Source organism: Delphinapterus leucas, chromosome 11 (assembly GCF_059928025.1).
Source record: "Delphinapterus leucas isolate spDelLeu-1000000601 "Yukka" chromosome 11, BTC_Dleu_Yukka2, whole genome shotgun sequence".
Taxonomy (NCBI): Eukaryota; Metazoa; Chordata; class Mammalia; order Artiodactyla; family Monodontidae; genus Delphinapterus; species Delphinapterus leucas.
This window is the reverse complement of record NC_143139.1, coordinates 91,665,864-91,682,535: the sequence shown is the minus strand read 5'-3', so window position 1 is coordinate 91,682,535 and position 16,672 is coordinate 91,665,864. Positions and strand designations below refer to the sequence as shown.

The window sequence follows — 16,672 nt, the reverse complement described above, 5'->3', positions numbered from 1 at the left end:
TTGTCTGAAGTCCCTTCTTCTGAAGTACGTATTGTTCCCATTTTATAGATAAGAAAGCTGAGGCTCAGAGAGGTGGGGCCAGCTTTAGACCTCTTATTCAGAAAACCAGGATTCTGTCCTGTTGGTCCCCCACAGATCCTGTGGTCTTGGGAGACACAACTCAGCCTCAGAGGAAATGTGTTGGGGACTGTAGGTGAGAAAGAGTAAATTCTGAGAAATCTGGGTCTGGTTCCAGCTCTGTTGTGAACCCATCACGTGACCTTGGGTAAGTCACTGCCCCCTCTGGTTTTTTTTCCTTCTAGGGTTCCCCCCAGTGCTGGCTGACACCTGGCCCTTTGCTACCAAGAGGGGTCCCGGGAGCTGGAAGATGGGGAGGGGTAACCCAGAACCCAGGTTCTGACAGGGGGAGCCTGGGGCCTTCTCAGACACCCATGTCTACCTCTGCACAAAGACAAACGCAGAGGGGGAACAGAGCCCCTACTGGGGAAGCCTTGGGGGAAGGGTTCTCCTTGAGCAGAAAGGATCAAACCCCCAGACTGCCCACCCCCGTGGAGCTCCCAGAGCTTAGCCTCCAAGTGTGACTCTCAGAGTCGAGAGCTTGATTCTCCTCCGATTTGGCTAAACTCTGCCCTTCTCCAGAACATCCTGGCTGGGCTGACACAGTACTCCACAGCGTGGGATAGCTTCCCATTGAGTTCTGGAACCATCTCTGTCTTGAAATGAGATGTATGGCTTACCTGCAGGGGGTGTTTGGGTGTGATTCCAGACAGAGCACAGCAGATGCACCTTAAATAGCCCAGAAGCCAGAAGGGAGACCCCAGCCATAGAAGTAGAAGACAGTTCACTGGGAGACATTCAGTCACAGGACTGGAAGGGCTCTGGGACCTCAGCACCGCTCAGAAGGCAGGGACAGCGTCCTCAAGACCCTCCAGCTCCACGAAGCTCCCTCGCTGGGCATGTTGGAGCCACTGGCCAAAGAGCCGAGGAAAGCTGAGGCAGCCTCAGTTAGAAGGATTTAGCACTTGACTGTTTTATTTCCTCAATAGAGGGGAGGTGGGGCTCCAGCTCAGCACCACGTGGGCAGCTCCCCTCCCCCTGTTCCCGCCACCACCTTCTCTGCTGCCTCCACTGAGAGCCCACGAGGCAGCGGAATTGCTGGCCTCTGGGATGTCACCCTATGCGCCACCTGGGTTGGAGGAAGAAACCCTATACTGGTCAAAGCAGAGTCAGAACCACCAGGCTGGGCACTGCTGGTGGCTGGGTGTCACCCGAGCTTCCTGTGTCCCGCCAAGCCTCAGTGGGTCTTCCCCCGGCCCTCGGAGATGACATCCTCGGGCTGGGCGCGCATGTACCACTCCACCCAGGAGCCGTCATAGAGGGGCACATCGGGCTTGCCGCAGAGGTAGGCCCCCAGGGCCACGTGACAGGCTGTGACACCGGAACCGCACGTGGCCACCAGGGGCTGGGACAGGTCCACCTTCTTGTCCTGGAAGAGGCGGCGGATCTCCTCGGGGCTCTTCTCCAAGCCCTCCTTGGTCATGAATTCCGTGAAGGGGATGTTGATAGTGCCAGGGATGTGGCCGGGTTCGATGCCTGCAGCGGGAGCGCGAGATGCAGGGAACAAATACAAGGGCAGTATGAATGGCCCCTGCAGTACTGAGAGCCTTCCATGCAGCCACGGCGCTAAACCCTCTGTAAGCATCGTCTCATACAGTCCTCACAGCCAGGAAGCCCGGGCACTGTTTACAGGAATCCCCGTTCTACAGGCGGAGATGCTGAAGTTCGCAACTGTCCAAAGTCACGCATCTAGCAGACTGCTGCCTGGAATTTGAACCCAGGCCTCAGCTCTGAACCCAGGGTGGCTACTGTCAGAGGAGGGCTGTCCCCATACCTCGAACCCCACCAAGCAAGGGAACCTCCCTGCCGGACCGATGTGGCAAATTAGAGGCGCGCTTGGCCAGGTCTGAGGCTGTGGAGTGGGGACGATGGGGACGGTGATATTCTCCACTGATTTAGATGGAGCCTGTACACAAATCAGCTCAGCCACCCTGACAACAGGCCTGCTGGGTGTTTACTGTTAGCTCCCGTTTTACGAATGAGCAAGCCTGCTTGAGGTAAGCATTAAGCACCCCTGTAAAGAGCCACAGCCAGGGAAGCACATGTTAATTTTATCACTTCCCGTTTCTTGAGTGCATCCTGTGTGTGCAAACACGGAACTAAGTGCTTTACACACTTGCTCTCATTTGACCCTCACTTCATCCTTTAAGCTCTGTGTTCTGCCCTGACTGACATGCAGAAGCTGCAGTTCCAAGATTAGGTGACCTGCCAGACGTCACACAGCCGGTGCGACCTGCGGCAGGGTTCTGAAGCCAGGTCTGGCTCTGGTTCGCTGCCCTATGCTGCTCCACCACCCCCCCAGCCCCACCCCCACCCAGGGGGCTGAGCTGAAGTGCCCCACAGGTTCAAGGCGGCATCCCCATTAGGCTGAACCGTCTTAAACTGCCACCGATGTAGGTTCAAAAATGGTTGGCTGGCATAGCACAGGGAGATCAGCTCGGTGCTTTGTGACCGCCTGGAGGGGTGGGATAGGGAGGGTGGGAGGGAGGGAGATGCAAGAGGGAAGAGATATGGGGATATATGTATACATATAGCTGATTCACTTTGTTATAAAGCAGAAACTAACACACCATTGTAAAGCAATTATGCTCCAATAAAGATGTTAAAAAATAAAAAATGGTTGGCTATCAGCAGTTTCCTGCAGTTTGACCTTATGTCAACAGCTCTGCAGGGTTCCGTGTAGCAGGGACCTTGTGAATTCACCAGATCTCTCTGGGGTATCGACTCCGTCCAGCTACTGGGTTAGTCTTTAGGATGCGCTGGGAGCATGGTGGCCCTCAGGTCACCCCAAACAGTGCTAGGACAGGGTGAACCCAAGCTACTCTAGAAACAAAACAGAAGCTCCATCCAATCCTGATGCAGGGGAATGGGGGATGCCCTTCAGGGAGAGCTTCCCAGAGGAAATGGCAAGATCCTTGCACCCGCCTCGAAGCGGACACGAGACAAATGGCTGGGGGATTACTGGCTGTTCACTGCAGGTAAAGGTACTGGAGTTCAATGCCTGGCTGCTTCCTGAGATCTGGGGCAAGGCAGCCATTCTAAGGTTCCATTTCCCCTTCGGTATGATAACAGTACCCATCTAAAAAGCTCACACCAAAGGGGTCACTGACCCACCTGCGTTGTGGGGACCCCTCCCCACCTCTGCTCCTTGCCCGGGGAACCCAGCCCATGGGCAGAAGGCCCTGCCCCAACCCAGGCGGGCAGCCACACTCTATTCATTTCCGCTCCAACCTGGGGCAGCTACCTCTCTCTCTACTTAGCGCCGCTCTATCCTGCCCTCTGCACGACTCTGGTCCCTCTGAGGGCCTTTCACTCTCCACCCCAGACTCCTCTTCCCCGGCTTCATCCTCCTCAGAGATGGTCCTACACCTGATCAAGCCCCCTCTCTTTGGGGCTCTTCCTCAACTGCGCCTGCCCACCCCTCCTATTTGGCAGTGACCCCTACAACCACAGTACTGGGGTGGGCTGTTTGGGTTCTCACACTTATACTGGGCCCCCTGGGTTCCCGACTAGTTTGGGGTGGAGGTGGAACAAGTATTATTGCCCCTACTTTAGAATAACGCCAGTGAGGCGACTAGAAAGCAATTCTCGGCCCCCACCCCACGCGGTGGCCTTTAAAGGCAAGGGCGAGGCGAGGGCAGTGCTCAAGGTGCGCCTGACCCCGCACCCCAGGGACCTCCCGGGCCCCTCGCACATCGGGGTTACCTTCTCGGGGCTCGGGCTCGGTGCCCCGGAAGCGGCCAGCGGCGCGGGCGTCCACCACCTGGAAGCGCCGGGATTCGAGGTTCTCCTTGATGTCCTCGTACGTCTTGACGTAGGCGGGGTCCAGCACCGCGTGGAACTCTGAGGGCTCTGGGCGGCTCTTGCCCGCACTCAGCGGGAGGCCCTGAAGCAACCAGTTGCGGAGGCCGCCGTCGAGAACCGACACGGTGCGGTGGCCGAAGGCGCGGAACATCCACCAGACACGCGGCGCCGAGTAGAGGCCCTGATCGCTGGCGTCGTAGACCACGACGTGGGTAGAGGCGCTCACGCCCAGGCGGCCCGCGTACTCGGCAAAGTGCGCAGCCCTGGGCAGCATGTGGTCGTAGGGCGACGTGCGGTCGCTGCACTGGTCGATGTCAAAGAAGGCGGAGCCCGGGATGTGGCGCTCCTCGAACTCGCGGTGCGCGTCACGGCCCAGCTTGGGCAGGTACCAGGAGGCGTCGAGTAGCTGCAGGGGCTGCCCGGCCCGCGGGGCCCGGAGCGCTTCGGCCACCCACTGCGCCGACACGAGCGCGCGGAAGAGCTGCTGCGAGGCCATGGCGGCGGCGACACTGGGGCTGCAGGTCTGGCCGACAAGGAGGATGTCAGGAGGGAATCGAGGAAGAGGCCGGCCGGGCCGGGGGTGGGAAACGCCTGTGTCGTTGGGGCTGGGGCGGGGCTGCGGCCAGGGCCGGAAGGGGCGGTGGAGCCCAGGGAGGTCAGAGTCCAGGGAATGCGGAAAACCAGCGGTGGTGAACCCAGAGGCAGACGTCGGTCACCGGGACCTCCCCTCTGTTTTCCTGCCAAGCCTTGGATATATACACAGTGACCGAATGACCGTGACCCCTTGGCGGGGGCCCTCACCGGTGCTTGCTGCGGGGTGGGTAGGGAGAGGGCCCAAGCAGGGGAAGGCCCCACTGGCACTTTAAGGCAAGTAGGGGCAAAGTCCCTCCCTAAGACGTAGCTCAGCTTTGCTTGCAATCAGCCAAGGTCCCTGGTGGAATTCACTCATTCATCAATCATTTATATAAACGGCCTCAGAGGACTAGCAGCTGGAATTGACTGAGTCCTCCCCATGTGCCCGTTAATTCTCACACCACTGCAGGACACAGGAGAGGCTCTCAATTATTTGCTGCATGAGTAGCCTCAAGAAGGTAGCTTTTCTCCTCACTGTTTCACAGAGGGGACACTGAAGTTCACAGAAGTGCACTAACTGGACCAAGGTCAACAGCTAAGAAGTAGTGGTGGTGCCAGGCTTCACACCAGGCAGTCCAGCAAGGTCAGATTTTGCCCCTGGAGTTTCCTCTCTGGAAATAGTGACTTAGGGCCTCACTCCCTCCCGGCTCCTCCTCTCCCTTGCGGGCCAGTAGCTCAGAGTACAGCAGTTCACCAGCGCACCATGACAAGTCAACTCACGGCCTTCCAGGGCAGAGGTGCTCCAGGGATGCTCCAAACGTGCAAAGCGCCTAGGCAAGCACCTTCCCCCACCCCCCGCCCCCCCACCCCCGCCACCATCCGCCCTGTCCAGTAGGTGCCTTTGGGCAGGGTAGAGAAAGGTGCCCCTTCAGCCAGGCAGAGGCAGAGCCTCACCAGGGTATGGGGCTGGGTGAGTGGAGTGTGAGCTGCAGGTCAGCTCCACTCACCCTCCAGCTATGCACCCCCTGTGCAGGGCGCAACCTTGCATTCGTACCAGGCAGCCCTGGCGCCAAGGGGAAGGGGGTGGGTAGAGAACGGAGCGTGTTGTGGAGTGCCCCTGCGGGCCATATACTAATGAGCACCACAGCCTTCAGTAGTGACTGTGGGGTTGCCTGTTTCTGAATAAGACCACTGGTGGCTAGAGATATGCCTTGCCCTCGGTCACAGAGCTGGTCAGGGGCAGCCTCAGGATTTGCAGCCGGGTTGCAACTTCTCAGGCTAGACTTATTCCCCAGCCCCAGGTCAATGACGACCAGGGCCTAAGGAGTCCACAGCGGATTACCTGGTGCCCAGCGCCCTCCTGCAGTCTCACTGCAGCCTGGCTTTTTGGAACCATGTTTTCCACGTGGCCAGGCCCTATGCTGGACACTAAGAAACTCTTGACTTTGTCCGGCCCTGGGAGTTAAGGCAGCCACAGGCCTGCTCAAGAGACAACATAATTGCAGGATTTCTGGAATTCAGTGGGAGCACAGGGGGGCCGCTAGCTCAGCCTGGGGTGGGAAGGCTGGGGAAGGTGGGAGGAGGGGAAGTCCAAACTGATTTGCTGCGCTCAAACTGGAAACCACAGTTTGACCTTCAGGGTGAGGCTGCCAAAGAGGCTTTGGCTAAGGAGCGATCCCAGTGCAGTGCCTGTGGATTCCGCCACAGCTAGATAATTTTGGGGGATACAGCGGGCCCCCACTTGAAGACCCCATTGTGAACCACAGCGGCCCCTGCCCCCTCCCCATTCTTGGGGCTCCTTGGTGTTTTCCCCAAGGATCCGTTTAGAGTGGAAAGAACCCTGATTTTGGAGCCAGAGCCCCTCCAAATCAGTGCAAATCCACTCCCCTGCTTAACTAGGAGTGTGAAAGCGGGCATGTGAGGGTCCTTGCGCCATTTCCATTTCTTAGAGTGGAGCTTCCAACCTTCACCTCTTACAGTGAGGTTAAATAATGAACGTTGAGGCGCCACCATAATGCCCTGCACATGGCTGGTTTTAATCATCATTAAAAACAGCTTCGGGCTTCCCTGGTGGCGCAGTGGTTGAGAGTCCGCCTGCCGATGCAGGGGACACGGGTTCGTGCCCCGGTCCGGGAAGATCCCACATGCGTGGAGCGGCTGGGCCCGTGAGCCATGGCCGCTAAGCCTGCACATCCCGAGCCTGTGCTCCGCAATGGGAGAGGCCACAACAGTGAGAGGCCCGCGTACCGCAAAAAAAAATCCCATTACTTCTTCAAAGTTACTTCATAGGTGGCTCATCCTGCCACACAGACACACACACACACACACACACACACACACACACACACACACACACACACGCTGCCCCCTATGCTGGATTGGCAGTTCTCAGAAAGGACCGTGGGAGGTAGAGGAGGCTCCGGAAGAGCAGGCTGTGTGTGTCACTGAAGGGTGTGGACCAGGTCCCCAGGCCCTCTCCGGGAGTCGAGGACCCCAAGACAAACAGGACAGCCCCAGGCCCGTCTCCAGAGTGTACACAACTGTGCTGGGGAAGGGTGAGTCCCAGGCTGCCATCTGGGGTGGGCCCTGGAATAAGAGGGCTCCAGTCAGACTGGGCATTCTGCAAGGCCTTCCCCAGTCTCGCCCTTCCTGGCACCCTCTCTCCCTTGACTGCAAAGCACAAAGCTCAGAGGACTCCCTGGGTAAATGCTTATCAAAGTATGAATTTTTGCAACTTTCGGTGAGAATATAATTGTTTCAGAATAAAAAGAATTTTTTAAAGGGGGATGAGAGGAGCATTCCAGGCATGTATAACAGCATATGTAAAAGCTGAGTAGGGGCAATGGTGTCCCCACCAGCTCCCAAGAACCAGTTGTTAGATTTGCAGGAATTAGGCCAACTAGTTGTTAAACACAGCCACCGTTAAAAATTAAATTATATACATTCACAATGAAATAGGTTAAATTAAGGACAAAGGCAGCGTTTTAAAAGTATGTGGCTTCAGGGATGAGCAAGGTAAACAAAAGTAGCCCCTGCCAGGTGGGTTTCCCATCGGGCTTAAACAGCCTGGCCTCACTGCCACCGCAGGCCGCTAGGCAACTCGCTGGGCCTCTCTTTCTGGTCTTTAAATAAGTTTCTTGCCTACTCCGTAGGGTTGTTGTGGGAAGTGACACCCGTGGGAGTACCCAGTAAAGTGCCTCGCCAAGCAGGCCTTGACAAATGTTAGCTCCATTTCACTCTAGCAAGTTCTTTGCCAGTTTGTCCTCCTGGAGCCTCTGGGTCAGCTGGCCTCCCTGGCTTCTCCGTCAGGCTTTATGAGTCCTCCTCCCTCCTACCCTCTCCGCTAGCACCAGGTGATCCCGCCCCCCCCCCGTCCCCCTCCCCCTGCCACTCACCCCGACCCCACCCTGCGGGCCGCCCCCAGCTGCCGCGGACAGCCAACGTTAGAGTGAAGCCAGGGGCGTGCCTTCCCTCCGAGACTGCGGCCCCTTGCTCAGCTCAGGCCCCGCGGGGGAGCCCTGAGCCGCGCACCCGGACGATCGACCTCCCCCTAAAGAAAGGCAAGTGCAGCGCCGCAGCAGTTACCCCAGTCTCGGGCTCCCGGCTTCCGGGTTCGGCCATGGCCCAGCGCAGAGCGCCCCCTCCCCGCGCTCTCAGCTGTCCCCCGCTCCCGCCACCAACCTGCGGCCGGCCAAAGGGAGGAGACTCCGGCACAGCCCACCCCGAGGCCACTCGGAACCCTCAGATGCTGGCGCCTTCCACTGGCCAGGCCGTGGGAGGGGGGGTGCCGCGCCGCCCAGCCCCGCTCCGCACCGCCCCTGCGCCGCCCGGCGCCCCCGGCGCATCCTCGGGGGCCCGAGAGGCGGCACGAGCCCGGGGGGTGGCCGGGGGCGGGCGCGGCGCGGCGTCGGGGGCGCGGGGCAGGGAGGGCGGCGCGCGATCCACCCCCAGGCGGCGGCGCGATGGTGTGGGCCGGTCGGGGAGTTGCGGGCTCAGGGTTTGAACCTGCCAACTTCTCCAGCCCGCAGGGGTGAGCGCCGGGGCGGCGGCAAGGGCGAGTGAGTGCGGCGGCGTGGGGCGGAGGCAGGCGCCCGGGCCGCTCGGGATTGGGCCGCCGACCGGACCACCTGCCATCCAGGGGAGGGTCCCTGGCGAGAGCGGGGCGGGGTGCCCCGGGAACCCTGGACCCAACTGGGGCAGAGGGCACTGGACCGGGCCGGACTCAGGCATTCAGGAGGCGGGCGAGCCCAGGTTGCTGAGAGGCCGCATGAAGGTTTGCTAGACGAGAGGCGGGGGCGAGGGCGAGGGCGTGTGCGAACCCTTCCCCATGCGCCCACTCCCCTACCCTACCAGGAAAGGGGGCTCTAAGCCCAAGATGCCTTCTTCCCCCATCTTGGACATCTTTTCGCCGCACTCTCTGGCAGGATCCTGAGGGCGAGTATTGTAGCTTCTGGGGCCAGACACCCTCCCCGCCAACTCGTCCATCTGGAGCCCGCTTGCCCCAGCCCCTTCTGCGCGGGAGGGGGTAGCAGAGAGCGGCGGAAGCAGGCTTTCCTTAGGGAATCTGCAAACCTAACCCCACTGCCTGATTGCTGTAAACACGACACCCGTGGGGGAGTGCAGTGGGCAAAAAGCTCCTCCTCCCAGGCCCCACCCCACTGAACCCACAGTCCTCATTGCCGGTCTCTTTCCTGGTTCCCACCCGCGCCAGGTGATACGGAGAGCTGAAACCATGGTTCAGCAGGTGCTGTACCGGGCGCTGGTCTCCACCAAGTGGCTGGCGGAGTCCGTCCGGGCTGGCAGGCTGGGCCCTGGCCTTCGAGTGCTGGACGCCTCCTGGTACTCGCCGGGCACCCGCGAGGCCCGCAAGGAATACCTAGAGCGCCATGTGCCCGGCGCCTCCTTCTTTGACATAGAGGAGTGCCGGGACAGAGCGTCGCCCTACGAGATGATGCTGCCCAGCAAGGCGGGCTTCGCCGACTACGTGGGCAGCCTGGGCATCAGCAACGACACGCACGTGGTGGTATACGATGGCGACACCTCGGGCAGCTTCTACGCGCCGCGGGTCTGGTGGATGTTCCGCGTGTTTGGCCACCGCACCGTGTCCGTGCTCAATGGTGGCTTCCGGAACTGGCTGAAGGAGGGCCACCCGGTGACATCTGAGCCCTCACGCCCAGAGCCAGCTGTCTTCAAAGCCACACTGGACCGCTCCCTGCTCAAGACCTACGAGCAGGTGCTGGAGAACCTCGAATCGAAGAGGTTCCAGCTGGTGGATTCACGGGCCCAAGGGCGGTACCTGGGCACGCAGCCGGAGCCAGATGCAGTAGGTAGGTGTCCCCGTGGTGGGGATGGTCCCAGGGGAGCAATGCCCAATGGAGAGATGGGAAGTAGGATGTCTGAGACCCTCTCCAGGTTTTGCCCTCAGTACCCCCATGCGGGCCTCAGTCTTTCCATCTGTAAAATGAGAGGGTAGAGCCCAACCTAAAGGCTTTGCAAGCTCTGATGCATGAGGACGTACACATGTGTTCCCATAGCCACATGCTAAGGCGCGACCTAGCATCTGTATGGAGTGGCGTCAGCAGAGGTGACTGACGACATATCCACCCACATCCATGCCCAGGCGTTAGCTCCACCACATGCCCAAAAGTGTCCGTGAGCCACACATGCGTCGCTGAACAGAAGCTTCCTCAGGACCTCTCTAGTTCTTCAGAAATTCTTAGAGACATGAACAATGCTCTTCCCCAGCACCCCGTCCCTCCCTCCAGCTCTCCTGGACCCCCTGACCTTCCTTAAGTTACTTGCTCAGTTAAGTGGCAGAGTTAGGATTTGAACCCAGTGCTGCCTAGTTTCAAACCAGTGCTCTAAACCAGGATGCACCATCATTCTGCCCACTCCCCACCTCCCAGGGCCAGCAGGGAGCCCTTCCGCTAGGCATCTTTAGGGAGATGGCTCATGAGTTCTCTCCTTTGGACAAAGGGTGTGTGTGTGTGGGGGGAGGGTTACGCTGCTGGAGGTGGGGGGAGTCTCAGGAGAGGAAATGCTGAGTTCTAGCTAGAAACTCCTAACAGAGAGGACCACAGAAGTCTTGCCATCACCCCTTCTGGGCGCCCTCCAGCCCCTGCCTGGACACCTCTGGTGGCCAGGACCTCACTGCTCTCAGGGTCTCTCGGGGCCCAGGCTGGCTGAGCCCTCAGGAAGGCTGGAGGGGGCTGCGGCTCTGTCCTCAGTCAGGCGCCTCTGTGGAATCCAACTGCTGTGCAACGTTTGGACTAACTTGTTGAAAAATCCCTTCCTTTCTGCGCATCTGAGGAGAGAGCGCTGTGAAAGCTGCTTCCAACACTCTTAGAGCTGGAGGGCCTGAAAGGTCACCTCTTCAGTCAGAAGAGAGGCTGTGGTGCACAGAGGAAGGAGTAGGTCAAGCCCACTTGGGTAGTTAGTGGAAAGCGCGGGGCTCTGCCCTCCCCATCGTGGCTTTCTCCAAGCCCCGTGTTCTTCCTGCCCAGCTTGCTCTCTGAAGTTCTGGAGTTGAAGATTCAAGTTTGTTTAGCACCTTCCAGAGACTCCTGGCACGGAGCTCCTGCAGCCTCCTCCTGGCCTTGGTTCAAGGCACCTTCACTCCTTGGGACTTAAGCTGCCGCTGGAGGGAGGAGAGGTGGAATTGTTTCTCTAGCTGCTCCCCATCTTGCTCTGAAACAGACAGAATAAGTAAAGGGAGAGTTTAGAGACGCCAGATCCCATCTCCTTACTCCCAGTTTAGAGATGAGGAAACTGAGGCTCAGAGAGGGGAAAAGCCTGCGGCTGCAGGTAAGACCTCCTGAAAGCCCTGAATTCTAAAGTCCCTCCCCTTCTCCGTGGCCCGCTTCCCCCCTCCTCCAGTTCCCATCTGGAGACCAAGGAGCATGGACCCCAGTTTAAGCCCTGCTCCTCCTTTGTGCTGGGACCTCAATCAGTTAATTGCTTGGCCTCTTTGGGTTCCCTTATAAAATGAAAAGAGTAATGCCAGCCCTACCCACCTGGCTGTGTATTTATTAAATGCAGCAGTGGCTGGAAAGGTATTTTGAGAAGGATGAGGACCTGTGCAAAGGCCGGGCTGCTTGGAAAGCCTCCCGTACAAGACATTTGGGGAATATTAGGGCACGTGGGGCTCTGCTGAGTTCACAGTCCCCCCTTGTGGTGGGATCACAGAGGCACCCCGTGGGCTCAACTGTCCAGATGTAACATCCAGGGAAGTGTGGGTGTCCCTGGAAGGAAAGACCCCCAAGAGGAGCTGGAAACAGGGCCTTAGAAACCCGACAGCCACTTCCTGCCGCTTTCAGGCGAGTAATTTCCCCTCTGGCCTCAGTTTTGTGCCCCCAGTGCCTTCAGTCCTGTTTGTAAGGGGCAAAAGGTGAGAGTCAGACAGACCTGAGTTTACATCCTGGTGTGGTCTCGGGCGGTTCCCTCCACCTCTGAATCCTCCTCCTAATGAAAGGGACACCACTTACCTTGTAGGAGCCTTGGGGAAAGGGAGGGAACAGAGGTGGGAGTTGATCCAGCTCAGTGTCTTTGTAAACCTTATTCTCTTTTCCTCCCCACCGCCCACCCCAGGTGGGGGGTCCGTGAGGGTGAAGAGGGAGGGTATTGACCCCCTAATGCGTACTATTATTTGCAGGACACTTTATATATATTCTCCCCCGGGTACCTACAGCAGCCCGACAGGGGAGGCAGGCGGGGGTTCAAAGTGGTCCCACTTTGCAGGTGGGGAAAGGGAGCAGAAACTTCTCTATCCAGACACAGAGGCCAAGACTTGACCCCAGTCGCAGGATCAAAGTGGTGTTATTTCCCAAGGCCACTGCTGTGTAAGCAAACACGGGGATGGGGCTGGAGGGTGGCGGGGAAAGGTCATAGCTTCCAGGTGTTGCTTCGTATTGCATCATGGGGTTGTATGGCTCCTGCCTGTGTCTCCTCCCAGGGATGGGGACTGGGGTGGGGGTCAGGGGGAGTGCTGAGCAACCTCCCAGCCGCCAGGGTTGGGGGCTGCCCACTGGGGCTGCCTGCACTGGGTTCCTTAGTGTCTTTAGGACGAAAGCAAGAAAGAGCTACACAGGTTTTCCTGGCCTTGAAAACCCATACCTATCAGTGACCCGAGGGATGCTAATTCACCAACTAGACTAGCATCTCCTTGCCCAAAGCTGGAACATCAAGTCCCAGACCTCTGAGCAGGCATCAGGAGAGGTCATCTCAGCCATTCCCCTGCTTCAGCCACTCTTTCCAGGAAGGCTCAGGCTTTGGGGTTGGGCACACCTGACTGCACATCACACCTGTGCGGTGTGTCATGGGGCAAGTTACCTCACCTCTCTGGGCCTGGGCCCCCCATTCGTGCCAGGAGGCTCATCTCTCTCCCCAGCTCAGTGAGGATTGAGGAAGATAAAGTTCTTGAGATAGCCCATTGTCTGGTGCCAGAGGTTTTGAGCTTGGTGGCATGCCTGCTGGGGCCAGGGAGAGCCACCAGCCTGCAGCTGAAGCTGGACTTGGAACAGCAGCAGGAGCCCTTGTCCCTGGGTGCTAAGCGCCTTTCCTCTCGTTGGCTGTTCTCCGAGGTTCTCTGGCCAAGTTCATCTCAGCCCTCCCCCCATGAAGGCGGCCAGTTCCTGCTCATTTAAATTCCTCAGACAGGTCCTGAGCCTTCCCTGGCAGAAAGGGAAGGCTCCCACCTCCCGATGCTGGCCCAGTGTGGGGGCTGGAGTCTGTAGAACGCCCTGCCCCCAACTTCTTTACTCAGAGTGGTGCCTTTTATTAATTAGAAGAAAACAATAAAGCTGTTTCATCAGGGATGGGTGGAAAGAAACAAAACAGCGTTCAGGACTCAACAAACACTTGTGCTCTTCAATGCACTTAAATCCAGCCCACGGCCTGGGCACTGAAACTTTTTCTTTTTGTGGTGGGATTTCAGTTCCCCGACCAAGGGTTGACCTGGGCCCCAGCAGTGAAAGCATGGAATCCTAATCACTAGGCCACCAGGGAACTCCTTGAAATATTTTAAAGTTGGGTTTCTTGGAAAAGAACACCTTTGAAGCCAACAGACCAATTGCCCTTCATTGGTAGGGTCAGTACACATCTGATCTTAGATCAAAGTTTCCAGGCAAAAAGTGAAATCACAACAGGAAGAAATCACTATAATTTTATAAGTCAGGGGACTTCCCTGGTGGCGCAGTGGTTAAGAATCTGCCTGCCAATGCAGGGGACATGGGTTCGAGCCCTGGTCCAGGAAGATCCCACATGCTGCAGAGCAACTAAGCCCGTGCGCCACAACTACTGAGCCTGCGCTCTAGAGCCCGCGAGCCACAACTACTGAGCCTGCGTGCCACAAATGCTGAAGCCCGCACGCCTAGAGCCCATACTCTGCAGCAAAGGGAAGCCACTGCAATGAGAAGCCTGCGCACCGCAACGAAGAGTAGCCCCGCTTGCCGCAACTAGAGAAAGCCCGTGCGCAGCAACAAAGACCCAATGCAGGCAAAAAAAAAGGGAAAAGTTAAAAAAAAAAGGGAAATCCTTTAAAAAAAAATTTTATAAGTCAGGACATCTAGTCAATCAAAGGAGCGCTTGATTCGTGCCAGCAAATTTTGAATCCTCTTTGTCTTCGGGGTGAGGAGAATGGGACTTTGCTGGCATGATTGCTCACCTCCTGGGTGCCCACAGTCATTGGGGGTTTTCATCTGCAGAAGCTGACTTCCCAACAAGCCTGTGAGGAAGGTGGAGTTATCTCCCCATTTCAAAGGTGGGGAACTGAGGCTCAGATGTGCAGGACATGCCTGGCTGCACACTGGTGCCCTGATTACCCCCAGTCAGGTCCTTTCCCTCCCACTGCTGCCCAGTCTGGTCCTGCCCTGCCCCACAGTCTGGGTTAAGTGGGGAATTTTGGAGGAAGGGGAGCCCAAAGAGACACCCCAACCTTCCTCGGGCCCCCCTCCCAGTGCCCAGTGTGCCAGGGTGTAGGGCGCTTGGGGACAAGGAGTGACCTAGGCCTTGGGTCTGCACGTGGCACAAGCTCTGGCCATGGCCCAGCCCCATTTGCCCCACATGCTGGCTATTCTGAAGGCAGATTTGGCAGGGGGCCTTCCTGGGTGCAGAGAGGCTTCTGGAATGGACCCTGGAGCTATCCTAGCCCCCATTCTGCTTCCGTCAAAGCCTCTCAGGGCTGCTAGGAAGGTCCTGGAGGGACCACACTGCCCCCATTCTCACCTGTACCCCATCATAGGTGGGGAAGTGGTGGAGAAGCAGCAGCATCCGAGGGCGGCTCGGCCAGCTGTAGTAAGTCAGTGCTTTACCCTATACAACAGCCCTTACACACGCACTCATTCCCACTTTACCCACGGGGATACTGAGGCTCAGAGAGGTTATGTGACTTGCTTGAGGTCACCTTGCCAGTAAGTGGCAGAGCTGGGATTTGAACTTACGTCTAAAACCAAGTCACAGGCTCTTTCCACACTGTGTGCTTGACAGGAAAACCACGGGCCTCGGTGTAATCCTGGATCTGCCTTTGCCTCTCTGTGTGGCCTCAGGCTAGCCTTTTCACTTTGCCAAGCCTCGGCGTACTCGTCTGTAAAATGGCGTGACATTATATTTAGTGAATTATGTGGTTATGTGTTTAACCTCTATCTTCCTTGCTAGACTAACCTCCCTGAGAGCCTGGGCTGTGTCTCCCCTTCACCACCGTGTTCTCAGCAATAGCCCATAGCATTTGCAGTCATCATCCCACTTGCTGTTCTCCACAACCCTATGAGATAGGTACGTACCACTGAGCCCATTTTACAGATGAGAAAACTGAGGTTCAGAGAAGTGAAGCAATTTGCCCAAGGTAAAGGTTAGTAGATGGTAGAGCCAGGACTCCTCCCTGTCCTCTCAAGCAGGTAGGACATTCCTGCTTCAAGGCAGATTTTGGTGTGGGGGGGTGGTGTCATGAGCAGTGGATGTAGGTAGGGCTGGAATAAATTGAGCTCTGAGAAGGGCAAAGATGTTATTTTTATTTGCAAAGCTCCCGCTCCTTATAGCCACGGTTGATTGTGACCTCCAGGCCCCACTTACCCCCATCCACTGTGTCGCTCATAACCCTGTCCTTCCTTTTGTCCTCTACCCCTGCCCAGGACTGGACTCGGGCCACATCCAAGGCTCAATCAACATGCCCTTCATGGACTTCCTGATGGAGGATGGCTTCGAGAAGAGCCCGGAGGAGCTCCGTGCCATGTTCGAGGCCAAGAAGGTGGACCTCGCAAAGCCCATCATCGCCACATGCCGAAAGGGTGTCACTGCCTGCCACATCGCCCTGGCCGCCTACCTCTGCGGCAAGCCCGATGTGGCCATCTATGACGGCTCCTGGTTCGAGTGGTTCCACCGGGCCCCCCCGGAGACCCGGGTGTCCCAGGGGAAAGGCGGGAAGGCGTGAGCAGTGGCCTCTCCTACCCTCGCCCACAACTCCTGCCAGTGGAGTGACCCCAGCATGGCCCGCAGCTGGTCCATGCCTCATCGGCTAAGGAGATGAACAAGTTTTTAGAGTTAATGGGTAGAGCGCTTCTTTTCCCAACAACACTGGAATAAAACTGGCCTTTTCCGAGTAGCTGTGTGAGCCCGTTTCTCCCTTGGTTCCGTCCTTACCCCATGTTTCCTTCTTCAGATTCCTTAGAATCCACCGAGGAAGAGAACCCCCACACCCACCCACACGCTGGGGACACTGCTTTATTACTTAGTTTTGGCAAAGGAAGCCGCCTGTTGCCGCCTGTCAGATGGATCACGCTGGGACCTTTCCTGGAAGGGGTACCAGGAAGCCAGAGAGAGTGAAACCTAGGTTAGCCGGTGCACCATCCCTTCCTGCTGTGGGTCCAGCCCTCTAGGAGGAGGGGGTGGGAGGGGAGACAGCTGGTCTTCACCTGAAATGAGTGTTCAAAGAGGTGTCCCACAGGCCCTGGGGCCTTTCAGAAGAGGTGATGCTCAGAAGCAACTCAGTGTTCATTGCAGCACTATTTACAGTAGCCAAGACACGGAAGCAGCCTAAATGTCCATAACAGAGGAATGGCTAAAGAAGATGTGGCACATGTATACAACGGAGTATTACTCAGCCATAAAAAAGCATGAAACAATGCCATTTGCAGCAACGTGGATGACCTGGAGTTTATCATACTAAGTGAAGTAAGTCAGACAGAGA

At 57.5% G+C, this 16,672-nt stretch overlaps 2 protein-coding genes across 4 annotated transcripts; one reads left to right on the top strand and one right to left on the bottom strand.

The window, feature by feature from the left end:
- Positions 1-1,014: 1,014 nt before the first annotated feature.
- MPST (mercaptopyruvate sulfurtransferase) lies at positions 1,015-8,322 on the bottom strand. 2 transcript variants are annotated; one of them, XM_022596615.3, is made up of 3 exons: positions 8,176-8,322; positions 3,823-4,444; positions 1,015-1,593 (listed from the first exon to the last, which is right to left on the bottom strand). In XM_022596615.3, exons 2-3 carry the CDS (start codon positions 4,415-4,417, stop codon positions 1,295-1,297), a joined length of 894 nt encoding a protein of 297 aa, XP_022452323.1. In that variant the 5' UTR covers positions 4,418-4,444; positions 8,176-8,322; the 3' UTR covers positions 1,015-1,294. The 2 variants fall into 2 exon arrangements, with proteins under 2 accessions (XP_022452323.1, XP_022452322.1); XM_022596614.2 differs by lacking the exon at positions 8,176-8,322 and adding an exon at positions 8,080-8,170.
- Positions 7,419-16,087, top strand: TST (thiosulfate sulfurtransferase). Of its 2 annotated transcripts, none has more exons than XM_022596616.3 (3): positions 7,419-8,054; positions 9,206-9,821; positions 15,618-16,087. In XM_022596616.3, the coding sequence occupies exons 2-3, from the start codon at positions 9,227-9,229 to the stop codon at positions 15,914-15,916; spliced, it is 894 nt and encodes a 297-aa protein (XP_022452324.1). In that variant the 5' UTR covers positions 7,419-8,054; positions 9,206-9,226; the 3' UTR covers positions 15,917-16,087. The 2 variants fall into 2 exon arrangements, with proteins under 2 accessions (XP_022452324.1, XP_022452325.2); XM_022596617.3 differs by lacking the exon at positions 7,419-8,054 and adding an exon at positions 8,586-8,767.
- Positions 16,088-16,672: the final 585 nt, after the last annotated feature.